General features: G+C 36.0%; 1 protein-coding gene across 1 annotated transcript; it reads right to left on the reverse strand.

Annotated features, from left to right (window-relative positions):
- Positions 1 to 122: 122 nt before the first annotated feature.
- On the reverse strand, positions 123 to 20,338 carry LOC117405436 (N-acetylated-alpha-linked acidic dipeptidase 2-like). The gene is made up of 19 exons (XM_034923450.2): positions 20,075 to 20,338; positions 17,779 to 17,887; positions 15,926 to 16,112; positions 12,553 to 12,654; positions 12,223 to 12,348; positions 11,584 to 11,770; positions 10,519 to 10,612; positions 9,521 to 9,616; positions 6,532 to 6,617; positions 5,725 to 5,844; positions 5,414 to 5,496; positions 4,906 to 4,969; positions 4,716 to 4,783; positions 4,293 to 4,384; positions 3,871 to 3,961; positions 2,963 to 3,227; positions 2,032 to 2,113; positions 1,414 to 1,506; positions 123 to 991 (listed from the first exon to the last, which is right to left on the reverse strand). The coding sequence occupies exons 1-19, from the start codon at positions 20,157 to 20,159 to the stop codon at positions 802 to 804; spliced, it is 2,220 nt and encodes a 739-aa protein (XP_034779341.2). The 5' UTR covers positions 20,160 to 20,338; the 3' UTR covers positions 123 to 801.
- Between the last annotated feature and the right edge of the window lie 1,567 nt (positions 20,339 to 21,905).

Below are 21,905 nucleotides of genomic sequence, written 5' to 3' on the forward strand. Positions count from 1 at the left end.
GCATTAAACATACCCCAGGTACCATTTCTAGAGTGTAAATAAATAGTGTACCTGGACATCTTAATGGGTTTTAACATCCGAGTTTAGAACATTAGTAATGTAAACATTTACGTGCATACTAGTTTTACACTTGATCAATCTTTATTGACACAAAGCCATTAACAACCACATTAAAAAAACCGCACAGTTTAACAGTCAGTTCAAGACTTATGCTAAATAATAAGTTTTACAGTAAAAGTTAAGTTTTATATAAAATAATCCAACAAATTAAAAAGTGTTTCAAGAGCAATACATTTGTGACAAAGCCTCCATTTGATTTAATGAAACAAACCAAAATATCACCAACTTTGCTCCCTGATGCTCAACTTTGTCTTCATTTATAGATTGCCATCGTGTGAGTTTAAAAGACTTAATGATCAACAGGTAGCATTCAGAATGTATTACTACATTCAAAATGGCAAGTTTTAATTTTAGAACCTTCAGGCTAAAATAAAAAGTTTGGTTCCAAAATGCATGCCCTAGAAGTGAAAATATGTATACATAAATAAATAGCTTATTCAGTGTAAACTCCAGATCATTGATAATGCACCTTCATTTAATTGAATGTATTAAAAAAAAAAAAAAAAGAAAAATAAAGAAATTAGTGCTGGAGTGTGGGAAGACATTTTGAAACTAATTTTAAAAGAAAGAACAACAGTTCTAATATACAGTATATGCATAGACAATTACTGGATTATCAATTTCTGTTCATAAACAATGTCAGTTAGTGCACACTGTAGTTTTAGCGTTCTTTCCTCCTTTTCACACCACTTCTGTGAGAGTCATGCCTGCAGCATGCACTGTGAAAGCTGCGATGGAGATTTGTCTTTTAACTTCCTCCCAGGCTTTTGATTGGTCTTTTGCATTTTCTATATCAAACATGGCATCGTAAATTCCTGGAAAAGACTCCCCAGCGTATTTATTGTGGCTGCTTGGAGCAAAAATAATGTGCCTGTAGAGATACAAGTACACCATAACTTAAAAACACATCAGCATTCTAGGTAAAGTTAAATCAAAAAGGCAAACATTTTGGCAACTGACTTCTTCAGTATCATAGACTAGTACATTACACCGAAGTAAGCACGAGCCAAAACATTTGATTAGCACATTTTGACCAAAACCCTTGCCAGCAAGTGGCTGGATGTAGTTATTGCATGCCCCTTTTTTAATCAAGGATTTTTCATCCAAAATGCAAATGTACAAAGCTTCAATTCTAACTACTGAAATCGACAGCAGAAAAAAAAGGTTAAAAAACAATTCATAGGGTATAAACAGCACAAACACAATATAATAAAGAGCTTTTCAAAGTCTGGATATTTTGTTTTTAAGTCAGTACAAAACAAGTATATATTTCTGTTATCACACTTTGTTTACCTATAAAATGGCCTTCCTGGTAATCCAAGAGGATCAATGAATGCTCTTTCCAAATACATCATCTGATCATTCACCATTCTCAGTGCCATGGGGCTAGCAAGGAAAGTACAGGACAAAAAAATAGTTATATTAATCAATGTGTATGGCCTTTTCCATATTATAATAAATATTCAAATTTTCTGTACTCAGTTTGTAGTTATACTAATCATGTAGATGGATCTTCTTACTCAGTCAGGTTGTATGTAGAGGTTGCATTATTCTATAGTGCATGCCCACTAAAAGTTAACTTTAGCAGCTTGAAATACATTATTAAATAGTCCTCATTTATATTGTTCACAGTGGTCATGAATTACCCTTAGATAACTGACCTGGTCATTTGTAATCTAGCAGGTAAAAACCACTGTGCCTGATTAAACTCTTGAAAATGTACTATGTGTTTAGTAAACAATATATGTATATCAATATGTAAGCAAAACAATATTAAGATGTTGGGTTAATATGAAATTATGATGACCCCCCAAAAAAGAAAAAAAAAATCAATTATTATTCATTTATTCCTTTATGACTCTCAATCAGTAAATCAATTTGAGGTCAGTTCATAAAGCCTAAAAGGCTTACTTGCTCATGTCCAAGTGCTTCTTACGAACATGGAAATCTTGCGCAGCTTCTGTGAAATTTTTCACGGCTGAGAAAAGTGAATCTTAAAAAATAAACACAGAGGTTAACTGAATATTTTATAAAACAAGACCTACTCTCCTACTTGCTTTATTGACGGAGTTCCGTTATTACCTCATAATACACCACAGCAATGCTATTATCACTTATTAGGGCTATATTTTTCCCCATGGTAATAAATGGCTTATTTCACGGCACTTCAGTCTAAAAATAGGTCATTTGTATGTACATTAAAGCATCAAAATCACTTTTTTTATTATGCAACAAGTTCCTAAATATTTAAATGAAAAATAGTAAATGCTGAATTGTAGATTTTCATTTTTTTGTTTTCTATTCTCACTATCAGTGAATTATCAAACACAATAAAAACATAAATAGATGTAAAAAATAACAGACACGTGAAATGTCCCCTTCTTGTACCTGACAGAGATCTTTAGTAGAAAGATTTGATCTTTGAGCAGCTGGTGTCTTTCTTTGAAGACATTTTAAAGAAATTGTGCAGCTCTATACAGTGTGTTCAATCATTAACCGGAAGCAAACTGAACCAGCTGACAGGTTCCTAAATGCAGTGTAGCACAGTGCTTCAAAAAGCCAAACGTTTGCTGTATTTATTTTTAAGCGATCAAAATATGTATATTTATACTATTCTTTCAAAAATGGGGATTTTCACAGGAAACTAACTACATTTTACATGGAAATCCGTGATAACCATGAAAAAAAACACAGTCTTAGTTATTATATATTACAACAAGAGAACATTTGTTTCCAAGTTATAAACTATTAGAAATACTGCTTTTTTTCTATGCATAAAAATAACACATTCACAGAGATTTTTCTTATTAAAACTCCCATTTTAGACAATTCTTTGACTGACCGAACGAGACTTCAAATGTGTGAAGACTTGGTTTGTGTTTATTAGCCAGGCTGAATATGCTGTCTGCGTAGGTCCTCAATGCTTCTGCATACTCGTTGAAGTCAAATGGGAGCAATGCAGAGTCAGCCAGTTCGAAAATCAGCCCCCCACGGACTTGAGCCACTGCTAAGAGCTGTTTAAAGGTCGGGTCATAGAATCTTTCCACCAACTCAAATGTTTCATAGACGCTGTGGTATACAGGGTAGTTGCTGTATTTTTCAGTTTTCTGCAAAAAATAATAATACATTTCATGAATGAAGGTGCCCATTAAAGATGCTGGATTGTCAGCTGAAAACAGTCCTCTCAGAATGGAAGGTGCAAGGAGTTGCTATGTGAGCTACCTGACATCGCCCCTCAAGCAAGCCTGTACACTTTTCTTTAAACAAAATTGAAACGCACGCCGTATTTATGAAATATGAAACATTAGACTTAATTTTTTGCAGTTAAAAAAAATAATATAGTTAGATAAAATTTAAATAACAGGTAGATGCCAGTTAAAAATGCTCCAGAAAAATCAAATGGGGACAATGGCACTTAATGGGTTAATACAGGCCGCGTTCTGACTCATTCAAAAATTGGCATTTTGTTTTGAGACACCTGACAAAGACGACACGTTTAGCAAATTGTATGATGATTTTGTAAATACACAACTGTCCGTCCGATGAGGTGTAGATTGAGACCACCAAGTCTTTTTACTTGTAACCGACAGCAAGCAAATACTATGTCACCCTGCAATCAATATATAAGACATTTTACATTCTTAGAACTGCAATTTAAAATCTGGTTGGTTACCAAATACAGACCCCTTCAGTCAACTACAACTCCAAGAATGTCAAGGAGCGTGAGCTGCTCTGGCTTCACACACTCACCCTGTTTTTAGTGTATCTCGCTCTTCCAGAGGCAATCCCAAGCCTTTGGAAGTATGCCTCAAAGTCACTGCCAGATCCCAGCTTGCTGATCCTAAAAAAAGGGGATTTCCTTTTTAATATCACACAGTAGAAATTAATAACATGTGTTTCCTTAAATGGCAACTGTGAGTTTGTGAATTATTACAGTGTGCACTTACAGGATCTCAGTAGTCCAGAATCCTGTCTCTTCTGTTGCCATTTCTTGCGCAAATATTAATTATTTTTACTTTTGTTAATGCGTCTCATCAAGGCTGCAGAGGTATGACACCTCTACCACAGTAAAAATATTGAACTATTTAATTACACTGTTGGGTGATCTTTCTGTATGAGTCGAAAGTGTTTAACACAGTATTTTTGTATGCAAGTAAAAAAAATGTATTTGCCTGGGTGCATCCCGATACGTAGTCCAATTATCTTTTTGGTGCCAGCTTTCATAGAGAGATTTACCATGATAGCCCTCATCAGGACTGTCAATCTAGGAGAAAACACACCGTCAACAACTGTGCCCCATCTGGCCCTCAATATAGGGTATAAACAAATACCAAACAGATTAAGTAAGTAGAAATAGTCTGTTTTTTAAAACAGCATATTTATGTTAATACACCCTTGGTTGGGCTCAGTATAAAAGTGTGACATAAAAGGACATGCATTCATTAAAATATATCCCTGTGACACAAAACCATTTATTTTAATGCTATCTATAATATTGGGTGACGGCCTTGTTTCTTTGACTGATGAGCTACACCAATATTTTCAAACTAACAGTCTTGGTACATATAATTTTAATACCAAAAACATGCAATTACCTTTTTAGTTAAGTTATACACCACCGTGTTGAGAGACGGTGTGCAGTCAACCCTCAGGGTGTAATTACCTGTGAAAATAAAAACACATTTAAAACAAACCGCTAAGGCTAATATGGCAATTGACAAACACATTGGACAATGCATCTTCTCGATTAGGAAAGGTTCAGATGGTTTAGGCAAAACTAGTTACCTTCAATAGCGGAGTCTGCATTAATATAGGCAACCGCTCTTTCTTGCAGTATTTTGGCATTGTCCTGTCAGAAAAAAAATATATAAAAAACATTAGAATACTTGTTCCTGTTATTATAGTTTTAACAACAATAAAAATTATGTATTTATATCTTTAAACAATGCAATGGAAGACCTACATTTTCAGATCAATGCCCTAAACAATCATTTGTAGAACATAAATTATTGGATAAACTCGCTGTTGACGTTCTATATCTTATTTTCTATTCAGTCACTATGGACGTGTCATACCAGTCTTGGCAGTCATACATGTCTGACCCAACAGTCTGTACCTCCTTTATCTTTCCCAGAACTTGTTGAAGGGTAGTGTGCAAAAAAGTCTACAACTCCATACTCAACGCATAAGAAAACACCCCTTTCTTACAATAACCATAGTATTACTCAAGTTAGCTATAGGTACAGTTCCTCTAACTTTGAAGAAGTTTACGTCAGAGAAGTTCGTCCCATACCTCAGCCCACTCTGTGGAGCCTAACAGTCCAAATTCTTCAGCATCCCAGCTAGCAAATATGATAGTCCTTCTGGGTCTCCAGCCTGGACATGTTTGGAGAAGCAATAACAGACTGTTGTAATACAGTAAAGAGGCTGCACATATTCTAGTGAGGCATACAGGTTTATAAACGTTTCATGCTGTATATCCTGGTATAGCAAAGTACACCTACTATGTAAACATGGTGAAAATCCAATATTGTATCTTGTTGCAGGTAGTGAATTAACTGCAGATAGTCTACACTGTACAATGTTGTCCAAAGCCACTGTTACCTTTTTTCATGTATTTCCCAGCACTTCTTACAACCTCATGGACGACAGCCGCCCCCGTAGTTGGATCGATGCCACCAAACACCCACGAGTCTCGGTGACCTCCCAGGATCACGTATCTGTCTGCAAAAAAAAATAAATACAATAATAATAATAATAATAATAATAATAATAATAATAATAATAATAATAATACCATTGTGATGTACTTTAGTATTGTAAACCTAGAAAAAGACATGCTGTACTATTATCAGAATCTGCCAGCGAAACAGCTGACAAGCTATAGTTTCTCTAACACACACTCAAAATGATCTATTTTTTTTTTTCAGTTGTGGCTCGACTTTACAGTTGTAATCAGAGCACACTGCCCCTCTGCCTGTTATTTGGACTAACTGTAATACTAGAAAAACATCTCCAAACTGTCACTTGTTTTTGGTCACTTCTCTGCATGTTCTGATGACTAAAAGTCACAGTCTGGAGTTACTTATTCTATGCTTATTTTTGTATTTGTGCATGTCAGTCAATAGGGGAAGAAGCTGGTTGGTTAATGACAGGAAAGAATGAGAAAATGTCACCCTCCAGGTGAAAGAACCAAGCCAACCTGAAAGCCTAGCACGCAAACAGTCATTATTTAATTATCTATAACCAGTGTAAGATACAGCTTCAAATAACTGACATACGTATATTTACAAACCCCCCGTTAGGGGATAGTGATCCTTCACATGAGGCAAAGAGACTGATGACCATTAATAGCAGTCTGCAGTATTTGCATATCTATACATTCTAGGTCAGATTGTCCATTATTTTTACCTGGCTCTGTGGCTCCTCGGATTTTGCCAATTACATTGTAGATTCTGGTGACCTTGTTGTTAGTGTAGATGTGCATTTTCACTTTTCTGATTGAGAGAAAAAAACAAATGTTACTGTTGTTTACATGGGAGCCTACTTTATCTACTGTATGCCATGCAAAACTAATGAGGGGGTTTGGTCATGGCAAAAGAGCAGAAACAAAGAGCAGAACCATTCATATTTTAACATACAAATTACATCATAATAATATCAATGAATGGTTCACACCACTGGCACTGCACTACAGTACTACGATAGATACCATACCAGTAGCAGTACCAGTGGCAGTGTTCAACTGTATTGGGGAATTACTGGTCCAATTTTCTTTAAGGTGCCATTTCGCACGTTTCCACCAGCTTACCTAGTGCTGGGACAAACATACAAATAAGCCATACTTTAAATTAATTCGAGGAAAAGAAATATTCCATATTTATATTTGTTTCTAACAACATTTTTAAAGACAGTATAAAAAACAGGTATGCAAAGGAAACCATTGCATAAATGATGCCTGTAATCAGGTTCCTCTTATTTATTAGATGATTTGATGTGTTATTTTACACCTCAGAGATATATTTACTGTATTACAACACTATTTTCCCCCAGCTAATTTAAAATAAATATTTGAATTTGCTAGAATTGTTAAATACTATTCAATCATGAAAAACCCAGGCTTGTCCCAGCACTAATAGTACCTAGTATTCTGCTCAATACAGTATTAAAGTATGTGCATGGGAGTTTGTGCCGTGAGATTCCTTTGGAAACACAAATCACCAAGGTGGTAAACCTAGAAACAGGATAGACTTTTCTCTAAACTAAATTAAAAGAAAATGTTCAGTTGTACAGTTTGGATTCAAACAGAATTTCCATCTGTAATAACGATAGTACACAGAGTTAGAGGCTATACATACAGTATGATTACCACTTCAGCACCTTGAGCATGTTGATATTACCAGCAGGAGGCGCCGATAAGAAACAATGCAATGGCTGTTGCAGTTTTATGGTTGTAACTAGGTCTGCATAGCGATTGATCGCTTCTTTGCACAATGCCCTTCTATGAAAAGGCTCTTGTCTCACTTTCTGGCTACATTTTGTGTCTGGTACTCATACAAGAACAGGATGTTGGTGTGTGACTAATTCTGAATAAATGGAGGCCTTCCCATAATCTGAGTTGATCATATAAACGACTATAAAACAGGCAGTTTGCTACATCACAAAGAACCAAAACTAAGTAACCAATCAGCTGCAGATTTTAGCTTCAGGTTCTAGCTTGAAAATTGGGACAACTGCAGGTCCCACAAACTGCATTACTAAACAGCACATCTCTAAAGTTTAATAAAAATCAAAGGCGGGTTAAACTTGTTACCTTTTGTATAGTATAACAGGTACAAAACTGCTTATTTTTCCAGTATTTAATTCGATATATAGGCTAGACATTAAGGGTGAAACCAGTCTCAAACAGTACTTTAAACACAGCATAAGTTTACTATGAAGTGCAATGTATATTAGGCATAAGGTTTATTAGGTATACCTTTACTATGAAGTGCAATGTATATTAGGCATAAGGTTTATTAGGTATACCTTTACTATGAAGTGCAATGTACATTAGGTATAAGGTTTTTAACTAATATTATATATGTAGGGAAACCCTAAAGGGACATGGTTGAATTAAAACAAGGTTAGTATCTTATAAGCATGAGTTAATGCTTAATGCTTGCAAGAGATGGTGGTAGCCTCATTTGATTCTCATCTTTTGTAATTTCTCTGTCTTTGCAATACTGTCATTTTGGTAGATGAGCCATCATTTTGCATTGCAGTTACATCCACTTTCTGAAAACAAAAGCAGGATTGTCATCAATGTGCCAGTCCCAATAATATCTCTCAAATCACTGAGAAATCAGCAGAACACCCTGTGAGTCCCAATCCATGTCAGGTGCACAGCAGGAAACTTCAACAAGGTTTCATTGGTCACTTTATTCTTATTGCCATCAATATAGCTGAGCAAAGTACAGTTAACCCTGGATTGGATAGTTTATTACCCCTATAAATTGATTTTATACACTAGCCTGATACACAGTTTGACAACCTATCAACCAGCATTCAGGAAGAGCTTTTGCTTCTAGGCATGAAATAAATCAAAACAATTGCTTCGTAAAAGCTGTACCACGGTGCCATTTCATACAGTACTGTAAGCTTTCAAAGCACCTCCATGGCTAGAACTGTGCTATTTCTTGAACTTTTATGTTTTGTATTCCCTCAAATAAGTAATGCTTTCCCGTGAATATTAATTGTGTTATTTTGTACTTGTTCTATTTTTAAAAGGTTCTAAAGTTGAAAACAGGCGCCATTAACAGTACTACCAATGCTGTGAAAGACATGCGGTTCAAAGGTGCTGCTGCTATCCATATTCCCTTGAGGAAAACACATAGCACTAAACTGGTGACTGAAACTGAATGAAAATAAACAGTTTAGAAAAGGTTAACCCTAGTTTGTGAAACCGTAATTAGAATCTCTCTTTTCATTGTAGCAGCTTCTAAGAAAAATATGTCAATTGCTGTGTTTTTGCTAACCTTTCAACTAACCACCAAAATATATATACATTTGTTGATCTTCAAGTCATTTTACTTGCTTATAAATATTGTTAAATATACTGGTTTTATCAATGCCTCCCTTTTTTAAAACTATTTAAATGATGCCTGTGCTTGTTTACATTGAACAGACTCCAGTATCTCAAAGCATTAGGTTTTTATCATGACTTCACCACAGATAGGTCAGATGACCACAATATGGAGGCCATCTTAGTGTACCATTCAAAGTTAAGGAATTTCCACAGCACAATAAGCAGGAAGTCTTAAATGGTTTATGAGATATATGCAGTTGAAATATCTGTGGCAGCATAATTAACAGTACATATAAGGTACTTGGCAGGCATGCTTAATAAACCAGGTCTTACGTTGTGTTGAATGTTTCAATGAAACCAGGGCCAATGTTGTAGGGGATGTTAAGGCCTCCCTTCCAACCTTCTGGAGGTGCCTGTCCTCCCATGTTACTGTTTGGAGAAAGTAGGTACAAGCATGTTATTACAGAGCAGCATCCTACTGAAATAGCCATTCAGTTATCTAACTATTTAATATATTTTTACAATACTTTACAGACCAGGAGGAAAGATTTATAAGCTTACAGTACGTAGCAAGTAAATTGATACAGTACACATTATGACAGTTACTTAGTCCTGCTGGCTTTTAGGTAGTGATTTACTACACCATTTATAGCTTCACCTACTACTAACCATAAGCATTTACACAAACACCATCTGCCGAATACCTAAAGCATAACACCTCCCAGCTGATATCAAATATACCACTGGGTAGTGTTGGACAGACCAAATCACTGGTGGATAGTAGACCCCAAAATTGTTTTATTTTGTATTACCTGTACTTATGGTTAATGCAGCTTGGAAAACATCTCACAACCTGCATATTTTTAAAGGACTAGCCAGTCCATCAGCTGTTAGTTTTCTTATGAAACACCCACTAGTAAATGAGAGACTTACTTTGTATCATTAACATTTTACTCAGCTCAGTAAGACAGTCAATTATTAATCAGAAAAAAAAACATTAAGGTAATTAAGGACTATTTTAACTCCGCCTCATTAATTCTTGTAAGGTCAACATTTTTACAGCCTCAAAAAACAGATGAAAGGACAAAGCTAGATAGATCTCGATTATAAAAAATGCATGAAAGTGGACTAGCCAAGGCAAAAGCTACCATTTAAGATATTATTATTATTATTATTTATTGATAAATATTTCTTTTTTGCGTTAGTAAAAATAACCTATTTTTATTTGTGGATCATGGTATAAATCCTGTGAAAATATATATTTCTTTATCTTCTATACAGTAATTATATTAGCCGTTTGTACCCTACTGACCAGGTCGGGGATTACTCACCTGAGTAAAAGTTTTGCATCATCGTAGCCAATGGGATGCACAGGGATTTTAGGAAGACCAGCCCCATCATCTGCTTTGTATCTGTAGGTATACTCTGAGGGGAAAAACAAGACTGAATAAGATCTCTACACCTGATTTACAGGTACCATTGGTCATGTCCATGTAAGATTTGCACAGACATATTATAGATTTCCTGACTTGATAATGTTTGTTTTCCCTTCATCTGAAAAACGTTTTTTTGAAAATAAGAATTTAGGTATATGTAGGAAAACTAAATTTAACAAATTGGAGATATAATTATTTCCCATTAAGATTCCTAAATTCGTTTTCATACAGTTATTTTGTGGGATGCAATGTTTGTTACACTGATACGTCTTTGACTTCAGCAAGCACTTACAGTTTGAACATTAAAAGGTCTTATAATCCAGGGCTGGCAATGGAACGTCAAACAAGCAATGTGATTGGTCGAGCAAAGTTCCAGCCGTACGTATATTGGATGGACAGTTGGAGCCTTGTCACGTATTCAAAATCATTGCGCTGCCTCACAGAATTTAAAGTACTGGTAGCCATCTTGTTTACAGTTACAGATGTACAGTAACTATAAAACTGAGTGACCAATTACCAGCAAAGAAAAAATCCCAAAAGTAGTAAGTGGACATGACAATTTGGATAAAGAACAATTAAATGAACTGGAAGATAGCAAAACAGAAAAAATAACAAACAAATATATATTGCTGCCTTTATACTCACTCACCCCAACTTTGTCACTTCAAATAATGTATTTAATGGTTTGTAAATGCTATAGGAAAACACAAAAAGATACTTCTCAGGGGTTGGAGGCACTCGACTTCGTTTTGTGCGTCACAACGCCCCGAGGCGTCCGCATAATTGACGTATACAGACACCTGTCGGCCCTTATTGCATACTTATACTCGTCATTACTTTGATAATGTATCCAATGTAATAAGCACTACATCAGTACAGGTGTCATTGTCATTTTGTTGGTAAAAGTTTCTGCTTCCCTATCTAAATGATCAGAGGTAGGAATGTTGAAGCTGCCCCCACCCTTGGCTGGATAGCCTGGTGTTAGAGGATCCCCCGCCCCGTTCAGGTTCAACACATTCCCCCGCTGAGCTCCGCCTCCAGGGAGATTCCAACCATCGGGGTAAACTTCAACACCGGGGGCACAGTAATCCACCGGGTCTGAAAACAGGATGATCCCCTTTGCACCAGCTAGGATAGCATTCTTCACCTGGAAAAATCCACAATTACCACTTACCTCTTATCATACATCAAACACACATCTCTTTTTTTACCACTAAATTCTAAGAACACATTTTTGGGCATGTTAACTGATATAAACAGTTAAATATCTTTATTAAAATCGAGCCCTTTAATCTATGTGGCTATGTTAATTACCTCTAATTCTATATCCATTTTTAATATTCCCTTTAGCAAAACTACAAACACTGCTTTCACATAGCTAGCAACCATTCTACATTTTCAATAGTAAGCTATTATGCATGTTCATAATTAAAATAACTTTTTCTATTTTCAACCAAACAAAAACCCACTCCACAGATATCCAGTTTCATAAACCCCAACTATACAATTGTCATATTTAAATGAGTAAAATGACTAAACAATAACTTTATGAAAACTATTCATGAAGCGATATATTAAAACAATGATCTAATCCCCTACCTTATTTCCTCTGAAGATTTTTCCATATCTTGCAATGACAATTTTCCCAGTGCAGCTAATGTTCATCTCGCGTTCGAGTTTGAAAAAGTCCTCTGTCCGGCCATAGTTTACATACACCAAATCCCCCTGACAGGAAACAGAACGGATTGGAAAGATGAGAGTCCCGATTTTCCACAGTGGTCAAATTGCCCCAGTCTTTTTTTGTTCTCTCTACCTCTTCTTCAGTCTTCCCATCTTTTTACATTATAATTTTGTTCTCTTACTGTAAAAATCTTACACTTATAAACCCCATGAAACAAACAGAAGAACGGCTGAGCCGCGCTTACATACCTCAGGTTCACCCTTTGCAGAGAAGGCGCTGTAAGGGGGGACGACATTTGAAACATTCTCATATCCGGCAGGTGGTGGCTCAAGCAAAGAGGTTTTGAAAATCTAAAAGAAAAAGGTTGCCGGTTTATGTAATTAAAAGCCTTAACTTCCTCCCACCCCCCAGCTACACCACTGACCTAGACTTAAGGGCTATACAGAAATACAAAACCAGTGTGTGGTGCTCCCCATCACTTTGACTAAAATTAAAGTGAAATAAAGAGAGATAGACATATCATCAATTTCCAATTGTTCTGCTATTTCTTGCCATATCATATGGCGTCTTTCTTTTTATTATTGACTTTATAACCAATGACACTTGCATCATAAAAGAACATTATATTTTGATAATTTATTTAATTTTCATTGATGTCCATTTTCTGTGGTAATCTCTGCGTGAGTGAGACAGTGAGTCCGACAGCCACTACCCTTGACCTTATTTCTGATTGTTCCTTTGCGACGCAAACAGCGCATAGCGTGAATATAAATAAAATAAATGTATTTCTATATTCTCTTGCTTCGCTTGCGGTGTGCATTACTCTGTTTAAATCAATAGTTTTAATTATTTTTTTATTCGCTCGCGTCCGGTGTTCACAGACCTTTAGCAGACTGAAATATACAAAATATACGGGTATACAACAAAAATTATTATAAAAATATATATATATATATATATATATATAAAGAGTATGTGCAAATCTGACAATGACCTTATAAATTACAAGATTACAACCACAACCGAGCTGTTTTGAAAATGAAAGCTAACTCCAGCACGGTACTGTTACATTTAAAAGATTCATTCAACGTGTTATAATGACTGGTTTGTTCATAAATATGTATGCTCGCACCCTGCCTTTTCACTGCTTTTTTAAATGCTGTACAATTTTGAAGAAATTAACTAACAAGTAATAACAGAATAAGGGATATCAACCAACAAGATATAAAAAATATATATTTACGCTGCATTCATTTGATTAAATAGTGACATTTGTTAGCCGTGTGTATGTGTGTGTGTGTGTAATATATATATATATATATATATATATATAAAAACATTTTGTGTTAAAGCACACATTTCACTATGTCACGTGTGACCCTAAAACCCTAAGACCCAAGCACCTTTTGTGAGTGAAAGGCATGTGTGGCTCTTTGACAGAACCAGCTTGATTTATCTGAAGTTTTTCCACTGATAATGGGAAAACGAATGTAGAGATGGGAGCCCAGCTAACAAGATTGAAGTTTTTTTGCAGGTATCAGGCTTTTAAAGACTGTCACCCACACCTGTGGTGGCTTTGACAGATTCACTGAGAGCAGAAACTGACCCAAGACTGTCACCGCTACTGGAAGCAGGCTGATCTTTGGGATACAAATTGAACATTTGTGAAACTGCAACAATGTTAATATATTCTAATAACTCTACTGTGTTTTAAAGAATACAAAGCCAACAGAAATACTAAACAAATTGTTAAAACACACTGTTCAGAAAAAAAAAGTTATAATATACTTTGTATTAAACTATAGTTATGTTAAAGGATTCTATATATTCTGTAAAAAAAATGTTTGGATCTTTGTAAGTGAGTAAAAAGGGAGTCTTTGCAGGTAAACAGGGTATCTGAAACCTACTTGCACTGAGAGAGGTCAAGCTTAGTTCAAGACTTGAAAAGAAAACATGAGACTATTATATTTAAGTATGTTTTTATCGCCTGGAGTTAGTTGAAAATAACTGGATCTGTAACTATATACTTAGAAGTTTGCCATGAACTTTCTAAACAGTCTTTATCCAGTATTATTTTGTTAAAACACATCTATACATGAAACAAATCCAACCTACTGAAAGGAATGTATTTTCAATGTTAAGAGAGAAATATATTTTAAAACCCAGGTTGAAATAATCAGACAGAGTAGGTTTTATATATTAAAAGACATCTCTCTCTCTCTTTCTCTATACACTTGTATTTAATTCATTCATATTCAATTTAGTGTTAAGGAACTCCATCAGTTCAAAAGTTCACCGCACATGTTTTGGAAATGAAAAAAAAAGGAGTTTAAAAAGGAGTTACCAACTAATTTTAGAAAAGGAGTTACCAGGGTTTCTGAATGTACTGTTCACATGAAAAGGAAAGCTGTTAAGGCAAATTAATGTTTACATTTAATTAAAACTTGTGACGTATGAAGCGGGGAAAAAAGTCCTATAAAAATTGAAGCAAGACTTGACTTGCTAACTGCAAGTTGTGTGGTCCATGCTCTGAAGGTCTCTGAAAAAACGGTTTACTGTTTGGTCGAATTCAAAAGCCTATGCCTTCAAAGACAGCTCTTATGTAGGTATTTGTACACCACTTTATATTTGCATTGTGGGCATCGTGAAGCTCTATTAGCAATGGTTTCCTGCTTTATGAAAGATACTAATAATGTACTTTTTAAAAAAACAAACTAATACAGGTAATTATGTACATGTTCACTCTGGGTGAGTCATATACTGCAGCGTAAGGTATCAGAAAAATGCTACTGCATAAATAAATTAAAAAAAAACTAATAGCAAATTAAGTTTTGGGAAGCAAAACGCTACCAAAGTTATCTTCAAGCCTTGATATACAGTCTATATAAAAATCACTGCACAACATTTTCAGGAAGTAGAGTATTGTTTAAGCGAGGCATTTCAGAATGACGTGCTTGCCTTTTTTCTGTCCTATGAGATTCTGACACGCTCTAAAGCAGCGTTTTTGTCCCAGATGGCTTTCCATAGAGATCACTGTGTGCGGCGCACATAATCTGGTTTGTTTACTTTTTGCTGTCTAAAATGTTTAAATACAGGCTCAAGATCTGCTGTGTTGATTCTGTTTTTTTTTAATTTTATATACATATATATATATATTAAATCTCACATATCACACACAGCTGTTTTTCATTTGCCATTTTTTTAAACTGTCACGCAAATTGTGGTGAGACAGTAAATAAGTGCAAGGTATTTTTGTCATTTGTAGCAAATACAAACATCTGATTTTTATATCTGAATATATGTCAAAAGATATATTCGGATATTTGTCTCAGCACTAATATATACACACATATGCACTTATTCCATTTGAGTATTCTTATGACCATCACAGTAAACTGATATACATTAATATGTCACAATTTGAATAATATGGGGAGGCCGTACATTTCATTTGGGAAGATAAACTAGTGGCTTAGACACGTTAACTCAGTTAAAGATTTAAAAGTGTGGTTAAAGGTAATGTTATCAGCAACACACACTGCACTTGTTACACTTACGAAGCAACCTGCCTTTGTTTAACAAGCTATAGAAAGATTGGTTTTGAGCTCAAATATTCTTCACCTCGGTTCCCTGTTCATTGATGATTGAGATGTAGTTTGGGTTGGTTTCATTGGGATAGGACAACAGGACATCATAGTGGACCAAGTCCACTGAATCCAGTCCAAAGTCCTTCCACTCTTTCTGAATCTGCTTAGCCAGGCGCAAGTTCTGTTCAGTACCGGCCAGGTGTGGAAGCTTTGTAAAATTCCTACAAAAAATATATGTTTGTAAGACTTCAATTAAACACAGTAGCACCCTTGTGAAAGTCCACTGCATGCTTCCTTTGGAAATTGGAACTTAAAAGCACCTCACTTCTTCTAAGTTTATTGCAGTATACCAAAGTAAAAGCATGGCAAACTACAGTAAAGCAAAGGAAAATGATTGTGAAAGCGTGGGCAGGCATGGTGAAAGTGATATTTATGGGAAAGTCTTTTTAAAACTATGGTTAATCATAAATAGGACATTGTCTTTATGCTTTGTTTTAGGGGCACTTAGTTTTAGGAGCACTTTGGTTTATTACCTGTTAACAAAAATGGTTTATTTTATGTTAATAGTCAAAGTATGGGGTCTGATGTTTACATAACCGTTTTAATAAAAAAGCATATTAGTTAAAAACAGGTTACTATATATTAAATTAACTATCAACAAGAAATGTGCACCTTTTGTTAACATGTTAGTAAGGTAGATGTTAACAGTTAACAAACTAAAAACCACCAAGCATGATACTTTGCATTAATGTTTGCTATGTCAATTCTGCATTGTAATTTCCCAGACTTTGCCCTTGTTTATGACATGCATTTAGCATGTGATACCATTTTTCTTGGTATTCTCTAGGCTTGACTACACTTTGCTTTTACCATTGTAAAGCTCCTGTTTATTAGAAATGTGACACACTGCAGAAGGGATCAAGAACACACACAAACAGTACTATACAGGAATAAGAAATTAAATTGCAAAAAAGTTAACGATCAATGAAATAGATTAATACTGCAATGCACTCTGACAATTTTAATTTAACCCCAAAAAATCTCATTTTAGTTTAAGCTTGGCGTCAAGTTTTCTTCTCTAAAAATACATAAGCAGTTGTTTGAAGATGAATTAACAACATGAAACAGTAAGCCGTGTACAGCTGCTCCTGGTAAGCCAATAGTTTCTATAAATATACATGCCGAAGCACTGATATGACACGTACTGGTAACACCACTAAAACACCTTAAAAGTTAACAAGACCTCGTTGATTTTGAAATCAAATGTCAAAGACTAAAGAACAGAGTGATAAATCCTCTGCTATGGACTTCCGAGGGAAACAACTATTGAAAAGGAAAACACAAATATTTTCATCCTTGATAGTACCAAGGAATATGCTGTACCTTCAAGGAAGATCGTAGACTTGTCCCTGTGTTTCTGAGTACAGTGGTAATTAACCCAGTAATAACTAACCGCACACACTTGTGTGAATTTGCAAGACAGTAACATGATGTAATAAAAAGGAGGAACAAACAATGCTGGCCATTAATCTGTTCTGTTACCTTGCATTATGTAAACATCATGAAACCGTGTGACTGGAAGACACTGGACTGAGATAAGACTTAAATTTCCATGTACACAAAAATGAAATCATGGTTTATTTTATCACCTGTACAGTGTTAACACAAGGACCCTTAGGTTATTTAAAATTGTACACACTGTTTTAATCAATCTGAAAATACACTTTGGAATGTTATACAGAACAGAGTTCAGTTGCATTGTGACTTTGCATATTTGGTCGTGCTTGACTCAATAAAATATATTCTGGCCAACATTTGCAGTAAGCGACACAAATGTAAGCCCATCTGACAAGGAATGTAATGTACAGGATCTAACAATAATCCTACCTTAGGTACTGTCTGATATTCTCAGCTTTCATTTCATTAAGAAGTTTCATCCGGTCATTATCAGACAGTCTTCTTTCTGGTTCATCTTCAGGCGGGTTAGCAAACCATCCTTAAACAAAAAAGTGGGGTGGGGGGAGAGAACGCAAATTAATGTAAAGTTTATTGAAATTAGACATTTGAGAAGCTTTTCAAATGAAAATGAAGTCCCAAAGCTGCAGTGCATGTGAACTTGTCATTGTGTAGAGTTTAGTTCTACTAGCTGAAACAAGCATTCCATAGCCAAACTGTGTCTCAACCCACAACCACACTCATAGATGCTCAACTCTGTGTCGATCATTGTTGGAACATTTTATTTAGATGTAAATTAATTTTTGGTCTTAGAATACAACTCACAGAATGGGTTAAACATTAAGTCAGATTCCGGTTAAATTCCTAGTTAGACAGTAAGTTGATAAAGATCTTTCTGGTCACTTTGTCCTTGCTAGGACAAGGCTGACCTCCAAGACATTTTGAAATAGGTGTTGGCCTCTCCTTTGATGTCCAGTTCTAACAAGAAAGGCATTTGCCATTTAGGGTGGATCATTGTTTTTGTGTTAGAGGTACCAACACATTGTTAAACATCTTTACAAACTAGATATAGAAACAGGTTCTATGGGGTTTTTTTTACAACACTTGTGTCCCTCTCTATGTGTTACAGGGAAGTAACACTTCTGACCAACATTTCTGATCCGTGCTTGGAAAGAGGATACCTGCAAACTGTTGTCATCATGTAACCTTTGAGATGTCTGGTTGTAACTTTGCAACTCAGAACTTTTATCTTCAATAAACTTATCTGGACTCGAAAAGAAGAAGCCCGCAACTTCTCTTTCCTTTCTTCTTTTATTGTTTTTTCTCAACAATCATTAAAGTGAAAATAGGTTACAAAAAAAAAGTAACTGATAACAAACCTCAAGTTAAAATGTAACTTGGGCTCTCTAGCTATACATGTAACTAAAGCCCCTTTCACACTGGCGTGCTCTACCTGGGTCGGAACCTACCCAGGTGAGGACCCGGTGCCATGCGGGTCGGCTACGCGATTTCACACTGCTTTTGATAAAGCAGGGTCGACCTGGGTGACAGACGCAAGTACACAATGTGCGTATCAATGCCCCGGAAGCAGCTTGTTACCGATGCTTCCATCCAAGCTTCTCTGGATTGAACCATCAGCCCAAATGTTGATGTTTATGGTGCGTCTAAAGCAACAAAAATATGGCTAAACAGAAACGTTCCTTGCGGAAGTGAAAACTTCACACAGGCATGGCTGTTTGTTATTTCGTCGGCTTACAAATGGCCGTCATACATTTTGTCTCACTCAGCCCAGGTCAAAGTGTGTCGACCCACAACCTGAAGTGGGTCGCTGGGACCAGGGTCAACCCGGGTATGTGGTTTCACACTACACGGGATTGTGACCCGGATAGCCAGAACCCCGTGTAGAAGTGCCAGTGTGAAAGGGGCTTTAGTGTATAAACTGGAACTCAGGTACTGGGTTAAGCACCTCTGGTGCTTAATCTAGCCTAAAATTCAGATTTCAACGCATACAGATAGAATGGACAACGTTTAAATCAGAATAAATACTTATTTATGGGCCAGGAATATTTCCTAATTACATGCCAGAAAATCACAAAAATAATGTGTTTATGATTGAATATGATGCTGGCAATAAATACATGAATTCACAAGCACGAAATAAATTAAAATAAATAAAATTTGTATTACTTATCTTCATCAATGTTCTGAAATTTTGCAACCCACTTGTACCAATGTTCTTAAACATTAACGTTACCTATATTAATCTTCAAAATGGTGACAGAAATTAACCTGAATAAAATAAAATAAAAAAACGGGCATTGTTGCTATATTGTAAACATATTATAACCATACAGTGTGTAACAGAGAGATCAGTACATTATAGTTGTGTTTGTTAAATGTCCATAGTCCACTAGTACAACTCGTTTAACAGGATATTAACCTGACTGACCTGCTTCCACAGCTGCAGTGAAAACAAGTTAGTTTCACAGCACTGCAGTATTTGAAAAACGGGAGTTGGAGGGGGATTAAGCGACCATTGCAAACGTAGGTTTACAGAAGAAATGTTTCATATGAAGTACATAGAGGTGTGGAAAATAATGTAAAGGTTGCCCCCAACCTCCACTCCAACTCCTACACTGATACAGATTTTGGTCCCAAATCGTGCCCATACCGATAACCCGTAAAACGAAGTTCTTAAGTGCACCAAACAGAACAAAACGCTACATACCAATGATAAATCCAACAAGGAAAAATGCAGCTACGATCACAAATAAACCGAATAACCTCCAACGAGCGCTGCTTTTGTACCCCATTGACTTTCAGACACTATCGCCTTCCCCTGCCTGGGATGTTGCGGTTGCTTCTGTCTGGTCTCGTCACAACGCCGGGGAGAGCGCAGAGAACCTTTGTGCTGCTGCTGACTACTAGACACTAATCTCGAGTGAAGTTTATAAACTCCGCCTATTCACATGTACTGCCTTGTTCACTGTTCAGTGAACTACATTGTGGTCAACTACATTTCAGTAATCTGCAGTTACCAGATGTCCCGGGAAGACGGGGATTGTCCCAGTTTTCAGTCTTCCTTTTTTGCCCCAGTCAGAAACAGTAAAATTGTTAAATGGTCCCAGTTTTACCATTTTGTGTTCACATTTTTTTTTTTTTTTTTTTTTTTTTAAACACAAACCTGTAGCAGTGTGCTCAGCAAGTTACCGTCACAGTACAGTAATTTATTATACAAAAATAAATACATTTATGGATTACTTTAATAATTCTGAATAGCTGTTTAATAAGCAATATTCTGTTTAACTTCCTGGCTCATACCTAGTTTTTTTTTTGTTGTTTTTTTTCAGTTATTATAATTTGGGGGAGGGGAAATCAGAATAGTGTGTGCATGCAGGGGTTCTAAGTTCTTTATACCGCGGAAACAACACCTTGGAAATGCAGACAAGGAACCCAGACAATTATCAATAAGGAGATTTATTGATTGAAGTATAGAACAAAAAAAAAACCCACACAATAAAAATAAAATATGTAACTATTAAAATGGCCAAACACAGATAGATAGCAGCAATGGCAGGAACAGTTAAATCAATAGCAGTATTGGCAATGACTATAGCAGGACTAAGTAATACAGGTGTATGAACAGCAGCAAGAATGAAAAAGTAGCTTCAGTATATCAATAGTATTAACACTCGTAATTGTAGCAATATAAGAAATCGCTATAGCAATACAAAGTGATGTATCAACAGCAGCAATCAATGGAAATAAATAAATAAATAAATACAATTTTAAAACAATAAAAAGTCCTGAAGCCGTCTTCTCAAATGTCTCAAAGCAGTTCAGACTCGGGTAGGCTGCAGCAGCAGTAGTTGTTAGGGAGGGGCGTCAGCTGGAGTTTGTCTAAGAAAGTAAAACAAATAACAACTTTGGCTAAACAATCATTATTAAAAAGGCAGGGCAATTTAGCAAGCAAACACAGTAAAAAGAGTGAAACACTGAACACTTAATTTAGCGAGGGGGAGGTATATCAGCCTCTTCCCCTCTAAATGCTCAATCCGCCTTCAACAATGCGCTCAGCGCCCTCCTCTCAGTTGCTTCCCGGCTTCTGTATCTCGGCGGCGGCAGCGACTGCTGCACCGTCCCCCCTTGGTCAGCTCTGTCAGGTGCGGCTCCGTGTGGTTCTCGCCTCCGTTAGAAATAGCGACTCCACTCAAACGGCTCGTTTCGGTTTCGGTGTTTGCGTCTCTTCCCAGCTTGCCCCGTCTCTCATAAAACCTTTAGTCAATTAAACAATAATTAAAGACCCACGTGTGGAAGTGCGCTTCAAAGGCAGCACATTCATCATTGTTAATTAGGTGGGGATGCCGTCCAGGCAAGTGCAGTGATTCAAAATCATTAGTGCAAATAAATAAAATCAAACACAAAGGCAAAACAGCACACAATCAGTCATAAATAGCACACTTTGAAAATACAAAATCATATCGTGATTAAAGAAATAAAAAATAATATACAGGTGAACAAACACAAAATAAAAATAAATCAATAATAAAGTGCTGGTG

Source organism: Acipenser ruthenus, chromosome 9, assembly GCF_902713425.1.
Source record: "Acipenser ruthenus chromosome 9, fAciRut3.2 maternal haplotype, whole genome shotgun sequence".
NCBI classification, from domain to species: domain Eukaryota; kingdom Metazoa; phylum Chordata; class Actinopteri; order Acipenseriformes; family Acipenseridae; genus Acipenser; species Acipenser ruthenus.

Excerpts from the sequence above, each read along its gene's own strand:
- LOC117405436 (XM_034923450.2), bottom strand. The coding sequence starts at position 20,159 with ATGGGGTACAAAAGCAGCGCTCGTTGGAGGTTATTCGGTTTATTTGTG. Across the intron at positions 9,617-10,518 it reads GATGCAAAACTTTTACTCAG|TAACATGGGAGGACAGGCAC; the intron begins GTGAGTAATCCC and ends TTCTCCAAACAG. Across the intron at positions 2,114-2,962 it reads CACATTTGAAGTCTCGTTCG|ATTCACTTTTCTCAGCCGTG; the intron begins GTCAGTCAAAGA and ends TTATTTTTTAAG.